This window comes from Camelus dromedarius, chromosome 9, assembly GCF_036321535.1.
Source record: "Camelus dromedarius isolate mCamDro1 chromosome 9, mCamDro1.pat, whole genome shotgun sequence".
NCBI lineage: Eukaryota > Metazoa > Chordata > Mammalia > Artiodactyla > Camelidae > Camelus > Camelus dromedarius.
The window spans coordinates 19,327,898-19,355,580 of NC_087444.1; the positions used below are offsets into that span (position 1 = coordinate 19,327,898).

The 27,683-nt window shown below is 33.6% G+C and overlaps 1 protein-coding gene across 1 annotated transcript in view; it reads left to right on the forward strand.

The window, feature by feature from the left end:
* SYCP1 (synaptonemal complex protein 1) overlaps positions 1-27,683 on the forward strand; it is a 104,796-nt gene that overhangs the window by 14,936 nt on the left and 62,177 nt on the right. The window contains exons 8-14 of the mRNA XM_010980709.3: positions 3,864-3,922; positions 5,151-5,220; positions 5,829-5,902; positions 8,854-8,962; positions 23,031-23,125; positions 23,634-23,818; positions 25,047-25,114. Of these exons, the coding sequence (XP_010979011.3) occupies positions 3,864-3,922; positions 5,151-5,220; positions 5,829-5,902; positions 8,854-8,962; positions 23,031-23,125; positions 23,634-23,818; positions 25,047-25,114 (660 nt within the window). The remainder of the gene's footprint in view (positions 1-3,863; positions 3,923-5,150; positions 5,221-5,828; positions 5,903-8,853; positions 8,963-23,030; positions 23,126-23,633; positions 23,819-25,046; positions 25,115-27,683) is intronic.

Genomic DNA, 27,683 nt, shown 5'->3' on the forward strand with positions numbered 1-27,683 from the left:
GTTGTCTGTCTGTGAGTCTGTATTTTGTAAATAAGTTCATTTGAGGGCAGCTCTTGTTTTTATACTAAAATCTTATATACTTAAAGTCTCTTTGCAGTTTCTCTCTTCTTAATTGTGATTCTTCTCCTTAAGGCATACAGAAAAAGTCTAAGCCATTTTTTTTTGTGCTATCTCTTTAGATCTTTAAAGATGGCTACTTGTCCTTTCTGAATCTTGTCCGTAGCCTAGATGTTTCAAGATTCTCATGCTTTTGTTATTTTGGTTGATCTGTTGAATATCTTTGTTATATTTAGGAGTCCAGACCTGTATAAGGTAATCTCATGTGTAACTTGATCTGTGTAAAGGACTATTTCTTGGTAATTATAGGTGTCATTAATGAACTCTAAAGTCAGCTTACTTGATTGTCACATTGTATTATAATCTTAGTGACTTCACTATTAATTAAAATCTTCAACTTTTTTTAAAACTTCATTCTTTGTATGTGCATTTAGATTTTTAGATCCAAATAGCATTCTTTGCTTTTTTCCTTACTGGATTTCATTAGGCAGACCTGTGTTTTAATTATGTACCACCACTTTTTATTTTGAGATTCTGGCAAATAACATAATTTTTCTGTGTCACGCTTTTGTAATCTGTGAAATGGGGATAATCACGGTTCCATATATCTATACCTATATTTTTAACCTAAATGTATGTATTTATGTGCATATTTTCCCCCTTGCCAGGACTTTGGCATTTTCTTGATTCTAATAATTCACAGTTTTGTCAGTACAGCCATTTCAATCTATATGCACCAGTCTTTCTTTAGGCTGGGAAAGCCTTGTATATCTTTGGCCATTTGATCTGATTTCTGTTTGGGTATACTTATTATTTGTTTGTTGGCCCCTGTGTTATCCATTTCTCTAATTGTTTAAATATTTTTTTCCAACTCTTTATGTTTACATTTGTTTCCTGTATTTCCAGTTTGACTTTTGAAGTTTCAGTTCTTTCTTGTCCTGCCTCTAACCTGTAGTTCCTTTGCAGTCTCTCATTATTTAATGTATTGCCCTTTTCCTCCTTATTTATTTTTCTATTTAATTCATCTCATTTTCACATTTATATTGTGGCCTGTTCTTTATGATTTTGTGTTCCTCTTTCATTGAGACTGTATTTTCCTGGTTCTGTTGAGAATACCAAATGGTTTTCTGACATTTTCATTTGAATTCTCTAGAGTTCATTTTCAGAGATAGACTGTTCCTTTTTACATCTTTCATGTTCCCTTTTCTTTGTTTGACAGTATTTTTTCATAAGCCTCATATAGGTTTTCTAACCATATCTACATTGTTGATAAAAGCAAGAACTACCTAGACTAAATAAACAAAATAGGTGATAAGTTGACCTTGGTATAGTGGTTGAATTTCTCTTTTTATATTTACAGTTGTGTGGCAGGTGACTGAGCAGTTTGTAAAGTTTTCACCTTGCATGGCTCTGTTTATGGTAGCTGAATTTCCTTTCTGTCCTTCTGCCTGGTTTTCTGGTACTCTGATAAATTTTGTAGAATATATGATTCTGAATGATTATAGTCAACAAACTCAAGCAGGCACAAAATGTTTATATCTTAATATGTTAAAAACTTAATTTTTATATCTTAAATCCTTCAGTCTGCTGGCATGTAAGAAACTTTATCTCAGTAAATTTGGGAATTTTTCTTCTTTCCCTGGGGTTGTATGTAAATTTGGGGGTGCCCGTATAGTACCATGTGTTAGAGAGGGGCATTTGTTTCTGAGTCATCTGTCCATTGAGACTTTCATCATTCTGATTGATACTCAGTTATTGGTCCACATGGGTTGCTGCTGAGCTGTCCCTCATACCTGTCCTCAGGGCCCATTCAGGTATGCTCGTTCTCTGTACTTTATCCCATCATGCTCAGTTGTGCCCGGTGCTTGGATAAGGGTAATTGTGAAGCTAAGGCCCCATCTGTCTAGATATATTTCACAGGCATTTCTTCTCACATTTTGTCATCTTTCTAGAGTTCTACTGAAATAAAAAAAGCACAATCCCACTCTGCTCTTGGTTTGCCCATACTGTCTGGGGTTTCTGTGGTGAGTGTAAAGGGCTACAGAACTCATTCTTCAGTATCTGCCAGAATCTAATGAACTCTCTCAGCTTTCTCCTTTAAAGGCTTCTTTCTTACAAACTAGTAAGTATTTCTTAGGTCTAGAGGTTGAGAAACTTTGTTCTGACTTATATATTTTGAAAATCTATTACTTGTTTATATCCCTTACCCCAACACTGGGCTTTTGAAACTCAAAGACATTTTCTTTGCTTTTGGTTGAATCATCTCTTATTCAAGGCAGTGAACACAGCAAGATCTAGTTCACCAAATTAGGGCAAAGTAAGTGTGTGTGTGTGTGTCTGTGTGTGTGTGTAAAAGTAGAGAGGAGAGAGGGAAGACAGGAGGGAAGGAGGAAGAAGAGAATTAGATGTGTGTGGGCAGACAGATATATAGGTGGATAAATACCAAGAAAACCCAAATGGTAGGCTTATATTGTTACAATATTATATTACTACATTAGAACTCTCTGTACCAAAGTCCTTTCTCTATGCTATCTGTAGCACCTTGATCCTGACAACTGTAAAGTACATCTATACCAATTTATTTTCTTTTTTGTAGTTTTATTTATTTACTTTTCAGTACTTGCCTTATTAGAAGAATGACTGGAGGGTATTTTGGAAGTACTGGTGATGGTGGTAATGGGAAGATTAGAGGTATTGGCACTAGAATACAATTCTTTGGTACAAATGGTTTCTGAGAAATAGAGAAGGTTTGTTGATAAATGTGTAGGTAGTGAATATGAGACTGAATAAATGGAGTGAGAAGGATGAACTATCTTTCTGTTGAAACGCTGAGGTGTTCTGTCTCTATTTCCTTGAATTTTCCAGCCCTTAAATATTCAAATAAAAGTGATTCAGCTTCTGTTCCACATGCTATGATAAGTCTAGAGCTCTCTCCAGGACTTTTGAGGGGTTTAGGATACTTATATTCTTCTAAAGCTAGTTCATGTACCCTCTTTTTAGTTGTTTGGTTCCTCATTGACATTTGAGTCTGTCATAGTTGTCATTCTCTTATTTTGCAGCTTGTTACTAGGACTAATACCTTCCTTATTAATGTGATTTCTGTGATGCTTGGCCTCACTTGGGGGAATGATAAAGGGGAAAAGCCACATTTTCTCTTACAGCCTTGTATGCTAATTCCCTACAGCACTGCCTAACAACACTGTTTTACTGATTTTACTGGAGGCTTGGATATACCTAGAGGGAATCATTGCTCAGGTTAGAAAGAAACCCAAAAACAAAAACAAAAACAAAAACAAAACCCTAAAAAAAAGATCATAGAGGATCCATCGGAGATTCCTCTTTGGGACTACTCCTATTCTTTACTTGTTCTTGTCTTTAGGTTTATCTCCCTTTCTGCCTCTTCAGATACAGAGCAGAGATAACAGTAAACTTTGCCTTTCATGTGTACTTCATGAATCTTAAATATACGAAGGAAAATACCTTATAGACTATTTCTTAAATCCCTACTTATTGTAAAGGCTAAAACTATAAACATATTTTACAAAGTTTGGATAAATTCATGAACAGTAATTCTATAAAAGGAAATTAGAGATAATTGAACAACATCTAGCTTTTGAGGTATGACCATACCTTACTATGAAACTGCTTTTGATGCTACTTAAAAAGACTCAAAAGATATACCAGTGCCCTTTACTAACACAGATTTTTAAATATTTTAATGTTTATGTGAGACATTTGGGTATTATCTTGTTGGAATTATAATTGTTCTAAACATTTAATTTTGAAATATTTTGTATTTATAATAGATGAATACGAACGGGAAGAAACTAGGCAAGCTTATGTGGACCTAAATAGTAACATTGAGGTAAGTGGTAGTGAAAATTTGAATATTTTAAACAGAGGCATTTCTTAGCAAATTAGATTGATAGCTACAAAGATATGGACAGTCATTCTTGTTAAAGGGATTCTTATTTATATTTTGATATATGATTATATACAATAAAATTCCCAAGATTCTATCCTGTATTAGTGTATTACTATTTAGGAGTTTTTGAATTTACATGTTAGTGGCACTATTTAACTTCATTTATCAGATACTAACTGTGTCAGAGACTAACACATTTTGGCATACAACTATTAATTTGAAAAACATGCGAAGTATTATTAATCAGTGTCTGATTCCTGTTCACCATTCTTATCCTATCTTCTGTCATTTTCCACTTTGCTTCTCTGCTATAGTTGTTCCTTTCTTCTTTGTTTCTCAAACTTGCTAAGCTCTTTCTGATCTTACTTCTTTGAATTTGTTTCTTCTGTATAGAACTTTTGTGTCCAAGATCTTATGCAAACTCATGAGCTTCATTCTACTTTTTTATTATCCACTGTTACTACTTTACCTAAAATATCTTTCTATTCAGTTATCCTCTATCTCTTCACTTTGTCTAACTTTTTCGAAGAGCACTTAAAACTACATCACATTTATTTGAAATACGTGTGTATGTATGTATGTATTCTTTCCCACACTGTAACATAAGTTAGTTCTAGTATGATGAGGCCTTTGTCTTATGTCCTAAGTGCCGAAAACAGTGCCTGTCACATAATAGACACTAAGCAACTATTTATTAAATGAATAAATGAATTCATCCAATTTTACAAATCAGGATTTGTTGAATGTTGAATGAACTCATGCTGCCAGGTCATGGAAGTATAATTTGGATTCTTATGGGGAGAGATCTCACTGAGGTTATACTTTAGTGAAGACAGAAATAAGTAAGCAAAAATCAATATAAAATTACAGATTTTGATATGGGCTATTAAGTAGATGACTAGATTATGAACAATTGTTTTGCTGCTGTTTGCTATTATATAATGTGTTTCCAGTGCCTTTAAACATCTAAGAAGCTACCATATTAAGCACTGTTAATACACTTTAGTAAATTATTTAATTATTAAAAAGTATAGGGTTTTCATTATTCAAAGTTGTGTAGTTTTAAATCTAATGATCACATGATACAAATTTATTATTTCTTTTGTTTAAAGAAAGCTATTTAAAAAAGTCTAAGTATGATTCTTAAAAGTTAAACTTTATATTTCAGAAAATGATAATAGCTTTTGAGGAACTTCGTGTGCAAGCTGAGAACTCCAGACTGGACGCGCATTTTAAGTGTAGGGATCCTTAGTTTTTAATATTACTCTTCTGCTATTTATATTTTTATTAGATTCTGTCAATGTTTTCATACTTTCAGCTTGATGCCTAAATTATTGAAAATTTTTGTATTCTATATGGTTTTATAGGCCCCTCAGAAATCTTGTGGATTATGGCAGGGAACTGATATATGTTAAAAATATCCTTTTGGCTTCAAAAGCTACATTTTCCCTGAAATCAAATTATGGTTTGTATTTAAGATTTCATAAGTGTGATTTGGTCTTATTTTTACATTTCTTGGTCAAGTTGCATGTTAAAATAATTATATATATATGTTTAAAATCTGTTATTTCATATTAGTGTGTTATAAAGAATAAGCTTTTATATATGTGCTGTTATAAGAATTACAGAATTTTCATAAGTTACTGTAACTTTGATATTATTTAAATTCATTATTTTGCTAAACAGAAAGTTAGCAGCATAGAAACAGCTGTTTTAGCTTCTTAGAAACCTTTGGGGTTTAGTATCTAGATAAATAAGGAGGTGAAGTAAAATAAAAGAAACTCAAAATTTTGTCTGTTATACGATTATGTTAAGATATTTAAGTATATTTGTTTTATTTTTAAAGTAAAGGAAGATTATGAAAAAATCCAACACCTTGAAGAAGAATATAAGAAGGAAGTAAATGACAAGGAAAAGCAGGTATTTTTAAAAAATCAATTCTCTGTATTCTTTATAGTTGCTAAATCATAAGATACTTAAAATTTCAAGAGCAATTTGTATTTGCTGCCTGCATTATAAATTTCTATGAGAGAATTTTGGTATTATACATATCCAAATATATTTTCTATTTGCCTTAATTTCCATTGACTCAAATATGCACACACTGAATGCTAGACTTTTTTTAAAAATTAGTACATCTTCTACAATATTTATATTAGGGTATTGGGTATTAGGAAATTGCTGCAAAAATATTTTGTGAGAACTTTTGTTCACGTAAAAACCTCATAAAATGTAAAGATAATGATCATTAACCGCTCAACCCACGTTTTGTAGTTAATTTTGAAATATATGATTCATGACACCAATGAAGAGGAACTAAAACATTCTTTTGCTTGTGGGAGACTTGAAAATGATGTGTCTATTTTTTTTACATTCGCAAGAATATTAATTTCAGATGACTATTATGCCAACTTTATCAGTTTCAAGCCTTCTGAATCCAAAATGGAAAGCAAAATATAGAAAGGAATCCTCTTTTCTCTATTTCCCCCTACTTTTTCAGAGTTTTTATTTGACTTGCCACTGATACCTCGTAATTATAGATAACAAGGAAATCTACTTAAACAATAATGACATGTTAATTGAAAGTGCAGAGAAGATTCTTAAAGTTTTCTTAAAGTTCTGGTTAAACGATAGAATTCTACTTTATGTATTATACTCAGATCTTTTGAGTTATTTTTTTCTGTATTTTAACTGTATTTTTAAACCAGATTTCTGAAAGAAGGAGGTCTTTTTAAAAGTTAAAATTGTACTTGGTATAGAGAACACAAAAAAAGAATAAAATGCTAAAAGCTTGTTGGAGATTTGGGTACATGAGCAGAGCTTATAGATTTTGAGAGTTCCCTGTAAAGTGATGGTGTGGCCATCTAGTGTTTTGCTGGAGACTCCTAAATGTCATTATTTATAAGCTTTTTTTTTTTTTTTTTCTGGAGTTCTCCAGATTTCTGCCTGGGGATGTAAACTTTGTTGATGGCATTTTGGAGCTGGATTGACAGGATAGGAAAGACAGGCTGAGTCTCAACATTCCATATGCTGACATCTCAATTAATATTCTTTGTCCCCACCCCTTCCTGTGCCTGAAATACCCAGGTTTAGAGATTCTTTTTTTCAATTTTACCATACTGCTGTCTCTTACAAAGATACAGTAGGTTAGTTCTGACTACGTTGGCTTTCAGGGAGTAGAGTCCAGAAAAGGAGGGTAAGAGGGCCTAGGGAAATCTTACTACTCTTTGCAGACTTCCAAACATTTTCCTTGTACTTAGTCTCCTGTTTCATACCTGTTTTCCACAGCATCTGTTGCTTCTAATTCTTCAAACATTGAGTTTCTTTGGGATTGATTTATCTTGCTTTTCATTTGTAATCATCCCTGTGTAGACTCTTTAGTTTTGACCTTGCTTTTTTATGCTAAATCATTTTCTGTTCCTTCCGTTTCCCTTTTTCACGTGTTACGGTTTGGATTACAGAAGTCTCATGGTTTAGTGGAAGATGAAGTCTTTGGTGTTTTCTTAGTTATTTTTTGTGTGATTTGAAGTTGAAAATAGGGTGGAGAGGTCTTTCTGCCATCTTGAATATGCAAGTCTTCAGTTTATGTTTATAAGTTTATGTTTCATGTATTCTTTACATGCACTCTATATTCTAGCCGTCTGAATGTTTTCAGCTCTTTGAATGAAGCTCGATCTCTTAATCCTTTGTGTTCTTGTAAGAATCTAGAATGCTCATTTCTCCCTGTGAGCCTGATTAATTTGTACTTGTCTATCAAGACTCAATTCACTTCTTTCTCTGGAAAGGGTTAGTTTTTTTTTAACATTTTTTATTGATTTGTAATCATTTTACAATGTTGTGTCAAATTCCAGTGTAGAGCACAATTTTTCAGTTATACGTGAACATATATATATTCATTGTCACATTTTTATCTCTGTGAGCTACCATAAGATCTTGTATATATTTCCCTGTGCTATACAGTATAATCTTGTTTATCTATTCTACAATTTTGAAATCCCAGTCTATCCCTTCCCACCCCCTGCCCCCTTGGCAACTAGCAGTTTGTATTCTATGTCTGTGAGTCTATTTCTGTTTTGTATTTATGCTTTGTTTTTTTTTGTTTGTTTTTTGTTTTTTAGATTCCACATATGAGCGATCTCATATGGTATTTTTCTTTCTCTTTCTGGCTTACTTTACTTAGAATGACATTCTCCAGGAACATCTGTGTTGCTGCAAATGGTGTTATGTTGTCGGTTTTTATGGCTGAGTAGTATTCCATTGTATAAATATACCACATCTTCTTTATCCAGTCATCTGTTGATAGATATTTAGGCTGTTTCCACGTCTTGGCTATTGTAAATAGTGCTGCTATGAACATTGGGGTGCAGGTGTCATCCTGAAGTAGGGTTCTGGGAAGGGTTAGTTTTTTTATTACATCCCCTAAGACTGATTTAGTTGTTTTTTTCCTGATTCCTATAATATTTTTGTTCTGCTACTGACAATATTCAAGTATAATTGTTTGACTCTTGGTCTAGGCTATGACTTTATTGAAGGTGAGTTCCATCATCTTTGTATATTCAATGCTTATTACGGTTTTTGGAACAGAATAGGTGCTCAATAATATTTATAGAACAAATGAACCAGTAGGTTTCAATATATAGTCTTGTAAGTGATAACTTAAAATGCATACTGTAATATTGGATATATTGCATTAGTTTGTTCATTCCTTTATTCAATAAATGTTTATTGTGCAGGCACATACTAAATGCCAGGCATAGCCAACTAAAAAGCATATAAGCAAGTAGAAAAAATAGTCATAGATAGTGATAAATGCTAAGGTGTCTTATTTAATTTTCATGTCTATAATGTATTATTTAAATGTTTCACTTTAGGTATCACTGCTATTGGTCCAGAGTACCGAGAAAGAAAACAAAATGAAAGATTTAACATTTCTGCTAGAGGAGTCCAGAGATAAAGTTAATCAATTAGAGGAAAAGACAAGTAAGGATTTATATAATAAAATATAACTATGTCTTATGTATTCCTCTTACTATGTTTTAAATTTAGTTTTCATTACAATTTTGTTGTAATGCTTTCTAATGCCATAATTCTCAACCTGGATTGGGCCAGTTGGAGGAGGGCATTATAGAGTCACTTAGGAAGCTTTTTCAAAGTATACATGCTCCTCTTTTCCCTTTCCATATTCTCACCTTCTTCAGAGTTTCAATAAGGTGCTCCATGAAAACAGGGATCTTTGTCTGTCTTTGTTCAGTGATACATTTCAAGTGCCTAGAACAGTGCCTGGCATATATTAGGCACTCATGTATTTTATAAATAAATGAATACTTAGGGAGCATTATGGAGGGAATTATTAATTATTCTTGGGGAAAGGCATTTGGAAAGGCATTAAGGGAAAATTTTTTATTGAGCTAGACCTTGGATGATTAAAGATTCATAAGACAGTGAATTGGAGGAGAGAGTATAGGCAGAAAAGAATGGTTTGTGCAAGTCATTGGAGTGTGAAAGAGTATATTTGAAACACTGGTGTCTATATTGTCTATCTTCAAGAACTCAGATGAGACTGGAAAAAAATGTTTGCATCAGATTATGAAGGATCTTTAGTGTCATGTTATGTTTAGACTATCTTATTATTGAATATTTTTCAAACTTGTTCTAGTGGTAAGGCACTTGAAATGCATAATACACTTTGTAAAATACTGTTCCCCTTTCAAAACATCATAGAAATCTTGTGGCATTTTTTTCCCTTTTCTCTTAAAAACATTTTCTCTTCTTTATTTGGCAAATAATTATCTAATTCCAGCTAACCTATGCCTGCTCATTTCACCTTACTGTCATCACTGTATCTTATACTCCAGATATATTAAAATTGTTTTAAGTTCCCTTACATTTTATGTTCTTACTATCTCACCATCATGATTTTGGCTACTTTCGCTACCCAAAATGAACCTCCTACCTTGTCTCTAAATCTGTTGGCTAAATTCTAGTGAGCTCCTGATTACTTACTTATTTAAACCTTTTTTTATTGAGTTATAGTCATTTTACAATGTTGTGTTAAATTCCAGTGTAGAGCACGACTTTTCAGTTATACATGAACATACATATATTCATTGTCACATTTTTTTTGCTGTGAGCTACCACAAGATCTTGTATATATTTCCCTGTGCTATACAGTATAATCTTGTTTATCTATTCTGCATATGCCTGTCAGTATCTACAAACCTTGAACTCCCAGTCTATCCCCTCCCAGCCCCCTCCCCCCTGGCAACCAGAAGCCTGCACTCCACGTCCATGAGTCTGTCTCTGCTCCATATCCATACTCCTTTTTTTTTTTTTTTTTTTAGATTCCACATATGAATGATCTCACATGGTATCCCTCTCTCTCCTCCTGGATCACCCTACCTAGAATGACACTGTCCAGGGACATCCATGTTGCCACAAATGGCATCATGCTGTTGGTTTTTATGGCTGAATAGCATTCCATTGTATAAATACACCACATCTTCTTTATCCAGTCATCTGTTGATGGACATTTAGGCTGTTTCCATGTCTTGGCTATTGTAAATAGTGCTGCTATGAACATTGGGGTGCAGGTGTCTTTTTGAAGTAGGATTCCTTCTGGATATATGCCCAGGGAGCTCCTTGTTATTTAGAGTGGCTTAAGCATTACTTGTGTGTCTCCTATGAGTATCTTGAGGGCAGGCACTGTGTCTCGCTAAGTATCTTTTTAACTCTAGTGCCCAGCATATTGCTATGTATGTATAATAGGAATTCAATAGGTATTGGGATGAATGAATATTTGATCTTATCATATAAACTGGAAACAACTTTTTGGTAATAAATAACTAGTACTGTGTGATTCTGCAGATTCATAAGCACTGAAATTTATTCATTTAAGTTACTTTTCATTGTTTCCCATGTGTATGTATTTTGTTTTTCTCTTTGTTTCGACTTAGAGATCTTCTATTGACCTGTTACCTAACCCTGCCTTGTGCTGTGTCTATAAATTTGTTTTTAAACCCATCTCTGAATTCTGCACTTTAATCATATTTTTTTCCTTCTAAATTTGTTTTATTCTTTTTCTTAAGATTCCACTTCTCTGGTTAAATTCTTCTCTTTTAAAAATGACATCTCATCCTTTTGAATATATTAATAATTGATATTTTATAGCTACTTTCTTTTTACATCAATATCTGGCTCACCTGTTGGTCTGTTTCTTTTTTTTTTTAAAACTATGATAAAGTATACATAACATAAAATTTATCATCTTAATTACTTTAAGTGTACAGTTCAATGGCATAGATAGAGTCACACTGTTATGCAGTCATCACCAGTATATTTCTCAAGAACTCTTCATCTTGCAAAACTGAAACTCTGTATCCATTAAGCAGTAACTCCCCATTCCCTCTTCCCTCCAGCACCTGATAACCACCATTCTACTTTCTATTTCTCTTTTCTAAAATATTTTTTTCTTTACATTTTCTGGGTGACTTTATTTACTTAGGTTTTTTTTTTTTTTTTTTTTTTTTTGGAAGGGGTGGTAATTACATTTATTTATTTATTTTTGGAGGCAGTACTGGGGATTAAACCCAGGACCCTGTGCATATGAGCATGCGTTCTACCTCTTGAGCTATACCCTACCCCCTCTATTTCTTTTTAATTGTATTTTTTAGTGATTTGTCTTTATCTTTCGGTGTGCCCAGTAATTGTTTAAAAATTGAAGTATAGTCAGTTTACAATGTGTCAATTTCTGGTGTACAGCATAATGTTTCAGTCATACATATACATACATATATTTGTTTTCATATTCTTTTTCATGATAGGATACTATAAGATATTGAATACAGTTCCCTGTGCTATAAAGAAGAAACTTGTTTATTTATACATGCTAGTTAGTATTTGCAAATGTCAAACTCTCAATTTATCCCTTCCAGCCCCTTTCCCCTGGTAACCATAAAATTGTTTACTATGTCTATGAGTCTATTTCTGTTTTGTAGATAAGTTCATTAGTGTCTTTTTTCTTTTTTTTAGATTCCACATATGAGTGATATCATGTGATTTTTTTCTTTCTCTTTCTGGCTTACTTCACTTAGAATGACGATCTCCAGGGTCATACATGTTGCTGCAAATGGCATTATTTTATTCTTTTTTATGGCTGAGTAGTATTCCATTGTATAAATATACCATAGCTTATTTATCCAGTCATCTGTCTGTGGGCTTTTAGGTTGTTTCCATGTCATGGCTGTTGTATATAGTGCTGTTATAAACGTTGAGGTGCATGTATCTTTTAAAATTAGACTTCCCTCTGGATATATACCCAGAAGTGGAATTGCTAGATTATATGGTAAATCTGCTTTTAGTTTTTTGAGGAATTTTGACACTGTTTTTCCGTAATTGCCACACAAAACTGCATTCCCACCAGCAGTGTAGGAGGGTTCCCATTTCTCTACACCCTCTCCAGCATTTATCATATGTGGACTTTTGAATGATGGCTGTTCCATCTGGTGTGAAGTGATACCTCATTGTAGTTTTGATTTACATTTCTTATAGTTAGTGATACTGAGCATTTTTTCATGTGCCTATTGGCCTTTTGTATATCTTCATTGGAGAATTGCTTGTTTAGATCTTCTGCCCATTTTTGGATTGGGTTGTTTGGTTTTTTTTGTTATTAAGTTGTATGAGCTATTTATATATTCTGGAAATTAAACCTTTGTCAGTCTCATCTTTTGCAAATATTTTGTCCCATTCATTGGTTGTTTTGCTTATAGTTTCCTTCACTGTGCAAAAGCTTATAAGTTTAACTAGGTCCCATTTGTCCATTTTTGCTTTTATTTCTATTCTCTGAGCAGACTGACCTAGGAGAACATTGCTGAGATTTATGTCAGAAAATGTTTTGCCTATGTTTTCTTCCAGGAGGTTTATAGTGTCTTGTCTAATATTTAAGTATTTAAGCCATTTTGACATATTTTTGTGTATGGTGTGAAGGAGTGTTCTAACTTCATTGATTTACACGCAGCTGTCCAGTTTTCTCACTACCAGTTGTTGACAGGACTGTCTTTTCTCCATTGTATATTCTTGCCTCCTTTGTCGAAGATTAATTGATTGTTAGGTCTGTGGGTTCATTTCTGGGCTCTCTATCCTGTTTCATTGATCTGCATGTCTGTTTTGGTGCCAAAACCATGCTGTTTTGATTACAATAGCTCTGTAGTATTGCTTGAAGTCTGGGAGAGATATTCCTCCAGTGTCATTCTTTTTCTTCAGTATTGCTTTGGCTATTCTGGGTCTTTTGTGATTCCATATAAATTTTAGGATTATTTGTTCTAGTTCTGTGAAGAATGTCATGGATAACTTGATAGAGATTGCATTAAATCTGGATTGCTTTGGGTAGTATGGCCATTTTAACAATATTCTTCTAATCCAAGAGCATGGGATATCTTTCCATTTATTTATTTTTTTCATTTTTCAGTTTTATTAGGTAGACTTGTTATAATTTGACTGCAAATATACAGTGTATTGCATATAAATACATATACACAATATACTGTACATATTTTTAAAAATTTACATGTATGTACTGTTCATTGTTTCTAAGAGATTTAGAGATTTAGCTTTTTAAACTTACATAGTTATCAAAGGAATAAAGCCAACCACAAAATAAGAATTAATTCAAAATTATGCATACACTCCACTGTTAACAGCAACATTATTCATAATTGCCAAGATATGGAAGCATTGTAAGTGCACATCAATAGATGAATGGATAAAGAAGATGCAGCACCTATATGCAATGGAACACAACTCACCCATAAGAAAGAAGGATATTTTGCCATTTGCAGTCCTTCATTCACTTCAGGTGGGTGACCCACAAGCTGAAGATAATTAAGTCACAGAGGCCCTCCCACAGGAATGAGAGTTCTAAGCCCCACGTTAGGCTCCCCAGCCCTGAGTTCTGGCATTGGGAGGAGGAGGAGACCCCAGGACATCTGGTTTTGAAGGACAGAGGGGCCTAGCTCTAGGAGCCCCAAAGGACTAAGGGAAACAGAGATTTCATTTTCTTGGGAAGCATACATAGAATCTTGAGTGCACCAGGTCCAAAGGCAGAGGCAGTGATCATAGAAACATGGGCCAGGCCTGCCTGCTGGTTTTGGAGGGTCTCCTGGGGGCATAGGGGACAGCTGCAGCTCACCCAGGGGACATAAAAGCTGGTAGTGGACATTTTGGAACTGTTAATCTACATGAGCTTTCCTGGAGGCTGACATCTTGATTGGATCATTAGCACCAAGACCTAGTCTCATCCAACAGCCTAGGGAAGCTTCAGGCCAAACAATATACAGGGTGGGAACACAGCGCCACCCATCAGCAGACTTCCTAGGCCACAAAGGCCTCTAGACAAGGCCCTTCCCACAGATGTCCAGGACCAAGCTCCACCCAGCAGTGGGCAGGCACCAGCTCTTCCTGCCAGGAAACTTGCATAAGCCTCTAGTCCAGTCTCATCCACCAGCGGCAGATACCAGGAATAAGAAAACAACAATCCTAAAGCCTGTGGAAGGAATTCACAAACACAGGCCAGACTCTACATTAGAACCAGCTGAACCACAGCCTTTGGGTGACAAGAGAGGAGTGTACTGCTGGGATGCATAGGACGTCTCCCACAGAGGGCCACCTCTCCAAGGCCAAGGAATGTAACTAACCTATCTAAAAATACAAATAGAAAGATAAACAATATGAGGCAGCAGAGGAGTATCTCCCAGGACAAGGCACAAGATAAAATCCCAGAAGAAGAAATAAGTGATGAAGAAATAGGCAATTTGTCTGAGAAAGAGTTTAACGTAGTGATGGCGAAGATGTTCAGAGAACTAAAGATGAGAAGTATAGATGCAAAGAGTGAAGATTAATACCAGAAATATATAGGAAGCCTCTACAAATCAATAAAAAGACAATTTATATAAATAGCAAGAAAAAAAAGTAATTCCCCCCAAATAAATGAAATCATCTGTAACAATAGGTAAGGATGCAGAACTTCATTACTAATCTTAGATTTGCAAATTAAAATCATTATATATATTTCACCCATCATATTTACACAAACTAAATACTATGTTCAGGGTTAGCAAGTGTGCAGTAAAACAGGCACTTTAATGTACAATTTGCTGAAAACATTGGAATTATTTGTTGGAAGTACATATAACCTTTCACCTGGAAAATCCACACCTAGGAATTTATGCCAAAACTCTAATTGCTTCTAAACTTGAAAATATATTAATAATCTTGATAATTCCAGTCATTTTGCAAAAGACTGGAAACAAATAAAGGAACATCACTTAGCAATGTGTAAGTCAACTAGGAAATTATGCCATAAGATGTAATATTTACCAAGTGATACAGACCTGAATCATACGGAAAAATATTAAAAGTATGCATTTTTTTTAAAAGATGATGAAAAGACAGCCTGGGAGACAGAAAACCACATATCTGACAAAGGACTGTTATCTATAATATATAAAGAAAACTCAGCAATAAAAAAGCAAATAAGCCAATTAGTGTCTAGTTTAATTCCGTTGTGGTCTGAGAGCAGGCATTGTAGGACTTTCTTTTAAATCTGTTATAGTGTGTTTTATGACCCAGAATGTGGTCTATCTTGGTCAATTTTCCACATGAGCTTGAGAGGAATGTTTGTTCTGCTGTTATTGGATGAAGTAGTCTGTAGATGTCTATTATATCCAGTTGATTTATGGTGGTGTTGAGTTTAACTATGTCTTTTCTAATTTTACTGTAAACTCTCTTAAAACTGCTTTTGTCATGTCCTATAGATTTGGAAAGTTTTTTTTTCCATTTTCAATTGTCTTGAGGTATTTTCTGATTTCCTCTTTGATTTTTTCATTGACCCTTTGGGTTGTTTTAGTAGCATGTTGTTCAGTCTCATGTGTTTATGTTTTTCCCATTTTTCTTCCTGTTAATTGATTTTTAGTTTCATATTGTTGTGTTTGGAAAAATGCTTAATAAAGTTCCTGTCCTCTTAAGTTTGTTGAGACTTTTTTGTAGCTTAGCATGTGAACATTCCATGTGCACTTGAAAAGAATGTATATTCTGCTATTTTTGGATGGAATGTTCTGTAGATATCTGTTAAGTCCAGTGGATCTAATGTGTCATTTAAGACCACTGTTTCCTTATTGATTTTCTGTCTAGGTGACATGATCATTAGTGTTATATCCTCTTCTTGTGTTGATCCCTTTATCATTATATAATGTCCTTTATCTTTTGTCATAAACTTGTCTTATTGTCTATTTTGTCTGATATGAGTATTACTACCCTCGCTTTCTTGTCATTTTCATTTTCATGGAATATCTTTTTCTATCCCTTCATTTTCTGTCTGTGTGTGTCTTTTGCTCTGAAGTGAATCTTGTAAGCAGAATGTAGATGGGTCTTATTTTTTTATCCAGTCAGCCACCCTATGTCTTTTTTTTCCAATTGAACTATATAGTTAGTTTCCAATGTTGTGTCAATTTCTAGTGTACATCATAATGTTTCAGTCATAAATGTACATACATATATTCCATTTCATATTCTTTTCATTATAGGTTACTACAAGTTGTTGAATTAGTGAATATAGTTCCCTGTGCTATACAGTATAAACTTGTTTATCTAATTTATATATAGTAGTTAGTATCTGTAAATCTTGAACTTCCAGTTTATCCCTTCCTACCCCCTTCCTCCACTGGTAACCATAAGTTTGTTTTCTATGCACCCTATGTCTTTTGATTGGAGCATTTAGTCCATTGGCATTTAAAGTCATTGTTGATAGGTATATACTTATTGCCATTTTGTTATTTGTTTTCTGGTCGTTTTATAGTTGTTCTGTCTTCTTTTAGTTTCTCCTTTGTGATTTGATGATTTTCTTAATGATATGCTTGTGTTCCTTTCTTTTTAGCTTTTGTGTATCTATTGTAGGTTTTGATTTGTGGTTACTATGGGATTCATATATGGTGACCTATAACTATAGCTTCTATCTTATAAACTGGTAGTCATTGAAGTCCAAACATACTTTAAAATATCTACCTTTTAATAATTCCCTCCCCAACATTTTGTGTTTTTGATGTCTTATTTTGCATCTTCACTTTTATCCCTTTGATCTTTATTGGTTTTACAATTTCTTGTTTTTTAATCTTCCTCCTGGAGTATTTAAGTGGTTGTTGCTTAGCCTTTATTATATATTTGCCTTTACTAGTGGGATTTTTCCTTTCCTATCAGTTCTTGTTATAGCCTTTTCTTTTCCACTTGCAGAAAACTTTTTAACATTTCTTTTAGGGCATGTTTAGTATTGATGAATTATTTTAGTTTTTGCTTGTCTGAGCAGTTTTTATCTCTCCTTCAATTCTAAATGATAATCTTGCTGGGTAGAGTATCTTAGGTTGCACTTTTATCCCTTTCAGCACTTTAAATATATCATGCTGCTTTCTTCTGTCCTGCAAAGTTTCTGCAGAAAAGTAAGCTGGTAGCCTTATGGGGGTTCCCTTGTTTATGACTCTTTCTTTTGCTGCCTTTAGAATTCTCTCTTATTTTTAACTTTTGCCATTTTAATTTTGGTATGTCTTGGTTTGTGTCTATTTGGGTTCATCTTGTTTGAGTTCCTCTGTATTTCCGTACCTGGATATTTGTTTCCTTCTTTAAGTTTGAAAAGTTTTCAGCCACAATTTCATCAATACATTTTTGACCTTTCTCTCTGTCTCCTCCTTCTGGGACTCTTATAAGGCGAATGTTGGTATGCTTGGTGTTATCTCAGAGGTCCCTTAAAGTGTTCTCATTTAAATTTTTTTTTTTCTTTTTGCTGTTCTTATTGGGTGATTTACATATTTCTATTTTCCAGATCACTTATGCTTTCTTCTGTATTACTTAGTCACTTGTTAATTCCCCCTCATGTGTTTTTCATTTCAGTTACTGGGTTCTTTAGTTCTGACTGATTCTTTTTTATATTTTCTAATTATTTGTTAAAATTCTCACTATGTTCATTTATTCTTTCCCCTAATTCTGTTGGCATTCTTATTACTAAAGCTTTAAATTCTATCTGGTAAACTGTTAGTTTCTTTAGTTGTTTTTTAGGAATTTTCTCTTGTTCTGTTGATTGAAACAAATTCATCTGTCTTCTCATTTTGCTTAACTGTCTCTGTCTTGATGAAACTAGGTGGAAAAACTACCTACTGAGGTCCTGAAGGGAGATCCTTGTCTAGGAGAGTACACGTGCCCAGTGGCTGTGATGGGAGAACTGGATATGATGTGAGCATGAGTTCTGTCTTTTCCCAGCATGTGCTGGCAGCTCTCAGCTTGGTAGGAGACAGCTAAAAATGGAGGGACTAGAGCCAGAGCCAGGTGTGAGCCAGGATTTTTTCTCTGCTCAGTGGCCAATATAACTGTATTGGCGGCAGTGTCAAGTCCCAAGTTGCTCAAGGAGAAACTCTAAGGGTTAGGTCTGAGCTGGCTTCATTCCTTCTAAGTATGTGCTCTCTTCCCTCCCAGCACGGGTACCTTCAACCCAGGGGGCTGGAGCCAGAGGGGCTGGTGCAAGTGCTTGGTGTGGGTCTGGGTACAGGCTGTGACATCCCCAGCCACAGTCAGAGTCTGAACTGCTTTTGATGCACTGGTTTTGTAAGCACCATTAATGGCTGCCCCTGCACTATTCAGATGCTGTTCTAGGTTTGAGCTGCCTTTGTTCTTCACAACTGTGCACTCCCCTTGGCCACTTAAAACCCTCACCCTAGTGTAGAGCTGGGCTACAGAGCAGGCAGAGCTGGTGTGGGTGCTTGGTGTGGGTCTGGGCCAGGCTATGGTGGTCTCAGCTGCAGTTAGAACCTGGAACCACTTCAGTTACACTGTCTCTGAAAGTGCTGGTAATGGCTGCCCCTTCCCTGCTTAGACGCCATTTTGCATCCCAGCTGGCATAGTCCTTCACAACTGAGCACTTCCCTCAGCTGCAGCAGCCCCTGCCCTAATGTGGAGCTGCATTGTGAAGCAAGGGAGGCCTGAGCAGGCACTTGACTTAGGCTGGGTGACACACTGTGGAAGTCAAAGGAAATGAACCAGAGTCCAGTGCAGTTTCAATTTGCTTTCTCTGTCTTGTTTCAGGAGTAAGCAAGTGTTGCGCCTCTCTTCATGAGTTGAGTCTAGATTTCTTACAAGTCCCCTTGTTAGTGTCACTGGTTTTCTAACTAGCTAAGGAGACTTGTTTTCCTGCTGTTAGACAAGTCTGAGTGCCCAGTATGTGGTTTGAACTGCTCACTCCCCAAGGAGGATTCCCTTCCTCTGTGTCACCTCATAAGGGCACAGGTCCCAATGTGATTGCTTCTCTTCTCTTCCCACTGAATTCCAAGTGGATCTTTCTTACAGCCCTGGTTGTATAAGGGTTTTTCTGCTAGTTTCCAGTTAGTTTTCAGTGAGAATTGCTCCACCTGTAGATGTATTTTTGAGGTGTTCCTGGGGAAAGGTGATTTTTGCATCCTACTCTGCCATCTTGATCTTGATCCCTCCTCTTATTGCTCAGATCTTTTATTTAGATCATATTTTTTCTGCCTTCAAGAATAATGCTTAGAATATCCTTTAGTGAGGATGTGTTTATGATGATTTCTCTTTTATTTGAACATTTGTTTATCCATTCTCATCTGGAAAGGATATTTTTGTATGATACGTATTTCTGGTTGGCACCCTATATGTTTTCCTAGAAATTTCTCTTAGCACACTGAAGGTACCATCCTGCTTTTGGCTTTTTTTTGTGTGTCGTTTGTCAATTTAACTGTTAAACTTTGAAGATAAGGTATCTTTTTCCTCTCTTGTAGCTTTTCAAATTTTTTTTTTTTGCCTTTGATGTTTTAGCAGTTTCATATAGTATGTTAAGATACACACTTTATTTTATAGCTTCTTGAATCTGTAAATTAATGTCCTTTATTATTGCTTCGTCAAACATTTTAATTGTTTTATTCTGTTTCCTCCCCTTTTGGAAATCTGAATAAAAATTATGTTAATTTTCTAATTCTATCTTCTGCGACTCAGTTTCTTTTCTATATTTTCAGTTTTGCTTTTCTGTGCCTTATTCTGATTTATTTTGACTATTCTTGTCATTTACTAATTCTCTTTTCATTTGTTTCTCATTCATTATGAACTCTTCCAATTTTATTTTCAGTTATTAAGGTGTTTATTTTAAAATGTTATTATTTTTCAAATCTGCTATTCTGCTTTATGTAGTTTTCTATTTCTTGTTATTTACAGGAGTTTTCTTGTTTAAATATACTAAGAATAGCTGTTTTATGGTTTTTTTCTGGTAATTCTTTATCTTAAAGGTTTGTGAGCCTTATACTGTCTTTTTGTTTCTGGTAGTTTTTAGTCCAAGTGCCTTGTTTTATTGGGTGCCTTGTTGTCTTTGATTCCATTTCATTATTTCTCTTGAAAAAATTATTTGTAGGTATAATAAGGCCTGCCTGTTATATAGGTAACTTAACTTCCTCCTTAGAGGATTTGTATTTACTTTTACCATGTGCATGGTGGCTCTACAAACTTAAGTCAGTTTCATGGCTTTGGATTAATTGGACCATTCTAGTGATTGAACCTGTGCTGCAAATTTGCTTGAGGGTTTAGTTTACTTTTGCTTCCTCCGTATATGTTGTTTGTCCTAGCTTATTGTACAAAGATTTAATTCTTGGGCTTTCTACCTTATTCAGTCTTTGGATTTTCATATTTCTTTTCCTCACTTCATCATAATTTCAAATCAAAAGTCTAGTTTTTCCAGGACCTGCAAATGACCTTGGGGCAAAAGCAGGTTTTTGCATATATTACTTCTCCAAGTTTCTATTTTCTCTTCATTTTGTGCCTGGCAATTTCTTATTATTTTGTTGGGAATTTAATTATTTTAATATTCTTGATATATTATCCTGAACTTTCATTCCTTTTTAGAGGAATGTTTGTTTGAATGGCATACCTTATCATTACCCTAATGGAGTTTCCAGTTTCAATTTTATATGTCATTTCTAGGTAAGTTTTAGGTTTGTGGACATCTTCCTTACTTCTTTTAGTTTTTAAAGAATGATATAATACCTTTTGTTTTAATCCACAGCCAGTAATTCTAACATTTGAAATCTTGCAGTCAGGTCCAAGTCTGTCTTTTGTTCATTTTGCTGACTTTACTCATTGTGCTTTGTGATTACTCTGTGTGTTAGTCTTGTGATTTTTGATTATGAGGTCATGCAATTTCATCTGTGGATATTCTTTAAGGCCTGAGTTGGATGTATGTTTTTACAGAGAAAATTTTCTTTTGTAGCTTCTGGAATCCTGGAGGAACTTAGGGGAACTTCAAATTAAGTTTTGGCTTGGAGCTTTTTAGGATATTCAAGAAGCATATATTCAGTTCCTACACATGCCTAAGTACTAGTTTGTGATCATGATTTCTAAGAAGAGACACTTATTAATAACAGACCATAATAGTATCATAATTGATAGTCTTTAATTATCATTTCCTTCTCTCCATATCTGCTTTTCCTATTTTTTTTTTCCGGAGATGGACCACTGATCTCTTAATTTCTTCACAGATTTTGAGAATGGAATTTTTACAAAAATATAAACTGGAAACATTATTCTGTTGCTTAACATCCTTCATTATTTTTCATTGGTTATGAAGTTGTATAAATCCTGAACAAGTTGTCTATAAATCCTGTTACGATTTTTGTCCTTATTTTTCCAATCATATCTGATTTGATTTTTCCCTTATAATTTAAATTTCAAATGTATTAAAAAATACATTTTCTTTAGACTCCAAAATGTGTCATCTTGTCTCTTTCATTTTTGCCTTTGTATATGCTCTTTCACCTGTCTTGTGATATCTTTCTTCCCCGACTCCTGTTACTCTTGTTAATTGTTACTGGCTTTCAAATGTTTCAACTCAGCTATTACTTTCTGGAAGCCTACCTTGAACTCTCCCTCTCTATGTCTATCTTCCCTTACCTCTAACCCTTACCATTTCTATTTGGCTTAGGTGTTCTCTCTATGTATATTCCTAGAACTTCTAGTGAGTACCCATCAGTACTTATCTTTGATAATTTTCTGCCTGCCCAGTTGTGTTGTAAATACCTTGAATTTTAAACAGTCTTTAACATTTGTTGACTATACGCTAGACACTGTGGTTAAACATTTTAAATTGCATCATCTTGTTTAATCCTAACAGCAACCCTTCAAGATGTGAGTAACTATAATTTTCCATGAGGGAAAAGTAGAGACAGACTGGTTAAGTATCATACCCGAGTCTAGGTAACTAGTAAAAGGAAATAGAATGATTTAAACCAACGAAGAGCATGAACTTTTTTCCCTTAGTGTTTTTATGAGGTTTAAAAGTGAATGCACACATATAAAGCATATAGACGAGTATCTAGCACTTAGAATTTAGTAAATATTAGCTATCATGTGACGTCAGTAGCTTTTTGGGTAATATTTAAATAAGTAATATAATAATTCAGAAAAATATAAAAATCAAGATAGGAAATAATGAAAATAAATCATGAATAATTTCACCAGTAGGAGATGAATAACTCTTGAAATTTGTGTGTGTTCTTTCCTTTCATGTGCACTATTTATATAAATATTGTTTTTAACTTGCCCTTTTTATTCTATGGTATTTTATGATATCCAAATTAGTAATAAATAAATAAATAAATAAATAAATAAATAAATAAATAAATATCTATATCATCATTTACAGTGGCTATATGGCATACCATTGTATGTATATATCACCATAATTTAATTTTTCTCCTGTTGGATATTTACGTTGTTTCCATTGTTTAGTTGTTACTAAAAATGTAGCACTGAAAGTCCTTATCTAATCATCTTTGAGTGCTTAGATGATAGCAATCTTGAAAAAATAAAAGTTGATGATGACCAATACAGTGCATCTATATTTGCATAATTCCTCCTCATTTTGGAGTATGAAATAGAGGAAAAAAGTAATTGTTACAAATAGTTTGTTTTCTTGGTATGTATTTTCTATTGAGTACTACCTATCTACAACTTTCTCTTTTAGAATTACAGAATGAAAATTTAAAAGAATCAAATGAGAAGCAAGATCATTTGACATCAGTACTAGAAGATACTAAAATGTCTTTGCAAAGAAGTGTGGTATGATATAAAAACTGATTAGTGTGTGCTAATTCTCACCCCATCAATCAGTCAACAAATGTTTATTGAATGCTAATACTATTTACAAGGACCTGAAGCTTCAAATAGAGAAGATACAATTCCAGTCTACAAAATGCTTAGAGTTTAATTGGAGACATTTGATAAAAACATATCAAAAGTATGATTAAAATACAAGACTATGCTGGGAACCAACGTGATTCAGGCAAAAATTCTACAATAGTTTTAAAAATGGAAATAACACTATGGGCTGGATTGGTTAGGAAGACTCCATGGAGTGGTTGGAATTATAGGTGTGCTTTGGAGGAATGGTGAATTGAAATAAGAGTAGTGGATGGGACATTCCAGATTAGCCAGGATAGGGTAAAGGAGGGGGTGAGAGGATAAGGAGAGAGGGAGGGAAAGGCAGTCAATTACAGAAAGCAGATGAATTCAGCTTTTTCATGAGGCCCTTACTTCATAGCTTTTGTTTGTACTGTATTTCATTTAGAGTACTCAAAAGGCTTTAGAGGAGGATTTACAAATAGCAACAAAAAAAATATATCAGCTCACTGGAGAAAAAGAAACTCAAAAGGAAGAATTTAATAACGCTAAAGCTGCCCATTCATTGGTGGTTACTGAACTTAAAACTACTATCTGCAACTTGAAAGAATTATTAACAACAGAACAGCAAAGGTAAATATACTTATTTAGCTGAATAAAAACAATTTACTTCTAATATTCAATGCCATTTTCTATTCCTTGTCAACTGACTTGTAATTCCTATAGTAACTATAATCAAGTGTCTTTTTATGTTCTATCAATTGGGAACACATTTTAAGAATTTGTATTGGGTAAGTAGATATCCCAGGGAAAGAGCAGGTATTCCCATGCATGCTTTTCATAGCGTTCAGCAATATGGATAAGCTCATGAGTGCTGATGCAGTGATATGACGTATTTAATTAAACTGTGGATTATTAAATAGAAATAACTTCCTAGGCTGTGGGTTTATTTTATTAGGGTCTGTAACCTTCTTTCTGACTTACAAATTTAGCAACTAGCCTTGTACAGAGTAGGTACTCAAAAATTTTTATTAAATCAATGGATTAATGAATATGCTTAACTATACATAAAATAAAGTATTCATTTGCATTTCATCTGAATAGTTTCTCTAAAACTTGAGTTAAAAACTTACTTTGTTTTTCACTACTTTGTATTAAGGGACTAGTTTTATAAAGCTGTGTTATGAGGCCTAGGTAATTATTTTTGTCCCATTAGTATAAGGGTTAATTAAGTCTATAGGGTGAAAGAGAGGAAAAAACTTCTCTCTGAAGTCAAACCTGAGCCTAGCAGAATTTCTTCTTTACTGCTTGTGTATGGTGAAGGAAGAAAGGCTAGATTTTCTTGCTAGCTAATCTTATATATATTTTTGATTGGCCGTTCCAGGTGATTTTCAAATTTAAAATTTCTAAGTGACCTTAAATGTCATCTGTTCCAATTATCTCAGTTTTATAGATGAGGAAATGGAAAGCCAGCGTAGTTAAGAGAATTGCACAGTTCTCATATTTATATTATTCCTAAGGCAGAATTCAGTATAACAGTAGTTATATGCTCAATCTCTTTCAAAGTTGTAGGAAGCATTAATTTGATTATCATCAATACTTAAGAGATAAATCATGACAATAAGCTTTAAAGTTTTATGTAGATGCAATTGATACACAACTATGTATGTATAATAGTAATATCTTGTTTTGAAATGTTACACTATCTGGCACAAAGTAGGTAGTAAAAAATGTGTAATAATTGAATGAGTGAGTCTGTGCTAAGATATATTGTTGCTAAATTGCATCAGTTTTAGTTACTAGATTAAATTCTCAGTAAAAGAATATTTTACATTGTGAACTAATATAATTATTTTGCAAGATTGGGAAAAAGTGAAGATCAGTTGAAAGTACTTACCATGGAGCTTCAGAAGAAGTCAAGTGAACTGGGTAAGATTTAGAGAATAACATGTATATATGACAATATTAATTATATAACCATAAACATTATTTCAGAACAAAATATATTTTCTCCTCTGTTGTTTACCAATAGTGATTATTTGATAACTTTTTATTTGATTTTTTGAAGATAGAAAATTTAAATCTTAAGAAACACTGTCCAGTTTCATAATGCAGTTCATAGGTGTCCAGAAGTATAAGGAGCCAAGAGATGTTTTTGTAGCCTTTTTTTCTTATTTTAGAATTCAGAGGCCTTAATAATTCTTAGTGGGAAAGGTCTGCTATATTTTAATTGAATTTTGAAATTTCATTGATTAGTCATGTTGGACTATGAATTATTATAAGAAAATGTGATCCTATTTTATCATATGGTGTTGTTAATCAACTTTCATGGCTAAGAGAGAGAGAAGTTCAATTGATTTATGAGCTTATGACCATTTAGTTAGCTAATTCTAATAATTCTATGCTTCATATTTACAAAGCTTCATATCAACAAATGTGGAGATTTATAAAGCTATAAAAACATTTTTTCCAATTTTGGTGAAAAGAATTATTTGTATCAATTAAAATAATTCATAGGTAGGTGTTTTTCTAAAAATCTCTATAATTTTCTGTAATCTTTATTATTAGCTTTGAATACTTACCTGATTAAAATAATTATCAGTAATAGTGCTTTATTTGGATGATTGGTTGAACTTTGAAACACTGTTTTCCTTTTGCAATGCTTAATTTTCCACTATAGACTAGATTAACTTTTGAACACCCAAAACTGTTTTAACCAATTGTAAATAATTTTTTAGTATTATTTTATATTAGAGTGATTGTAAATGCACTTTTCATCCAATTTTTAAGTCTTCTTTTAGAGCAAAACATACTATTTTAAATCACTGCGTGTATCTATGTTCTTTAGAATTGGTCAATTGAATGTTGTAGACTAAATAGTAATTTTAGTCCTTAAAATATCGTTAATGGATATTTATTTGTAACAATTAAATCTGACATTGAATATTAATAGCTGTTATTGTCATATTAAAAAAATCAAATGCATAATGTGATATTTCTCTTAGTAGAGCAATATATAATGAGAAGTTTGGATAAGGAATTCTAGAATTGTGAAATGGTTCTGTGTGTGTTTCTTAGCATTATCTTAGGTGCTGTGAAAACATACAAGAAGTGAAATATCATGTCCTTGAGAAATCTCTATTGTAGGACAAAGTTTGGACACAAAATCATTAGAGCAGTATTTCCAAAATTTAGGGAGTGAGCAAGAATTTTGTTTAGGATAAGGGAAAGAAATATTAGAACTTTTATTTCTATTTATTTTTATGCTTTATACATGTTTTATAACAAATAATACCATAATACACATATTTATGTTTTTTATAAATTTACAAAACATAAATATGTATTTGTGTTATATACATATTTATATATTTGAGATAAGTGCTCATAGATTTCTTATTGATGGAAATGTGATAATGCTGTTAAAAAGAGAAAGCCAAAGGTGTCAGGGTGGACTGCAGAGTTGGAAAAGGCTTTATAGAAGAGGTAGCTTTCAAAGGTAGACTTTAAGGTATAGAGAAGCTTTGGGTAGTTGCAGAAATGATGGAGTGTGCAAAGTATTATGTATAGGAGAGTATCATTAACAGTGATATAAGTATCCAATGTTAGTTTATTTTCTTCTTTGGTTAAATGTATAGTTCTCAAAACCAAAAAATCTCCTTTTTCCCTTACTTTCACTTCTAACTGGTTATTCAGTGCTATTGTTTCTAACTCTTAATATCTAGCTGTTAAAATCTAACTAATTTAAGAGTTTCTAACTCTTAAATATCTTTTTTTCTGTTTATTTGGGGGGGTAGAGGAGGGAATTAGGTTTATTTATGTATTTTTTAATTTTTAAAATTTTATTTTTTAGTGGAGATACTGGGGATTGAACCCATGACTTTGTGCATGCTAAGCACCCAGTCTACCATTGAGCTATATATACCCATCCCACCCCCGCATCTGTGAAATATCTTTTGAATCTTCCCCCTTTTCTTCTCTGCAGATCTAGAACAGTTCAAATCCTCATTTTTTCTTTCCTGGTTAGTAGAATTTCAAGCACATTCTCTTAGTCTAGCAGAGGGATGCATGTGAGTAATATAATGGAACCCAAACTGAATTTGACAGATTAACCATCAAATCATGCTTCAGACTACCCTCATTGTCCTCATCTTTGTTCATCCATTTTTGTGTTTACTAGGCTTCTGTTTGCTTTGGCTTTCATTCATAACCTTATTCCTTCCTGCAATAGATCTCATTCTTAGCACTTTGTTTCCTGGCTACATTTTGCTTTCTTAATGGGTGGTATTTTCTTAGACTTACATCTTGATTAGAGTATGCCGCCATTGTTCCCTTAGCAGTCTCAATCATTGACTTATCCTAGATTGCTTTTTTTTCTATGCAATACTCAGATACAGTGTGCTCTACCCCTTATGTCTTGACGTTAGATTGGGACCTGACATCTCTGAGCAGGACTAATTGCGGTATTTTTAGAATCAGTCTTTTTGTTTCTGGTCTT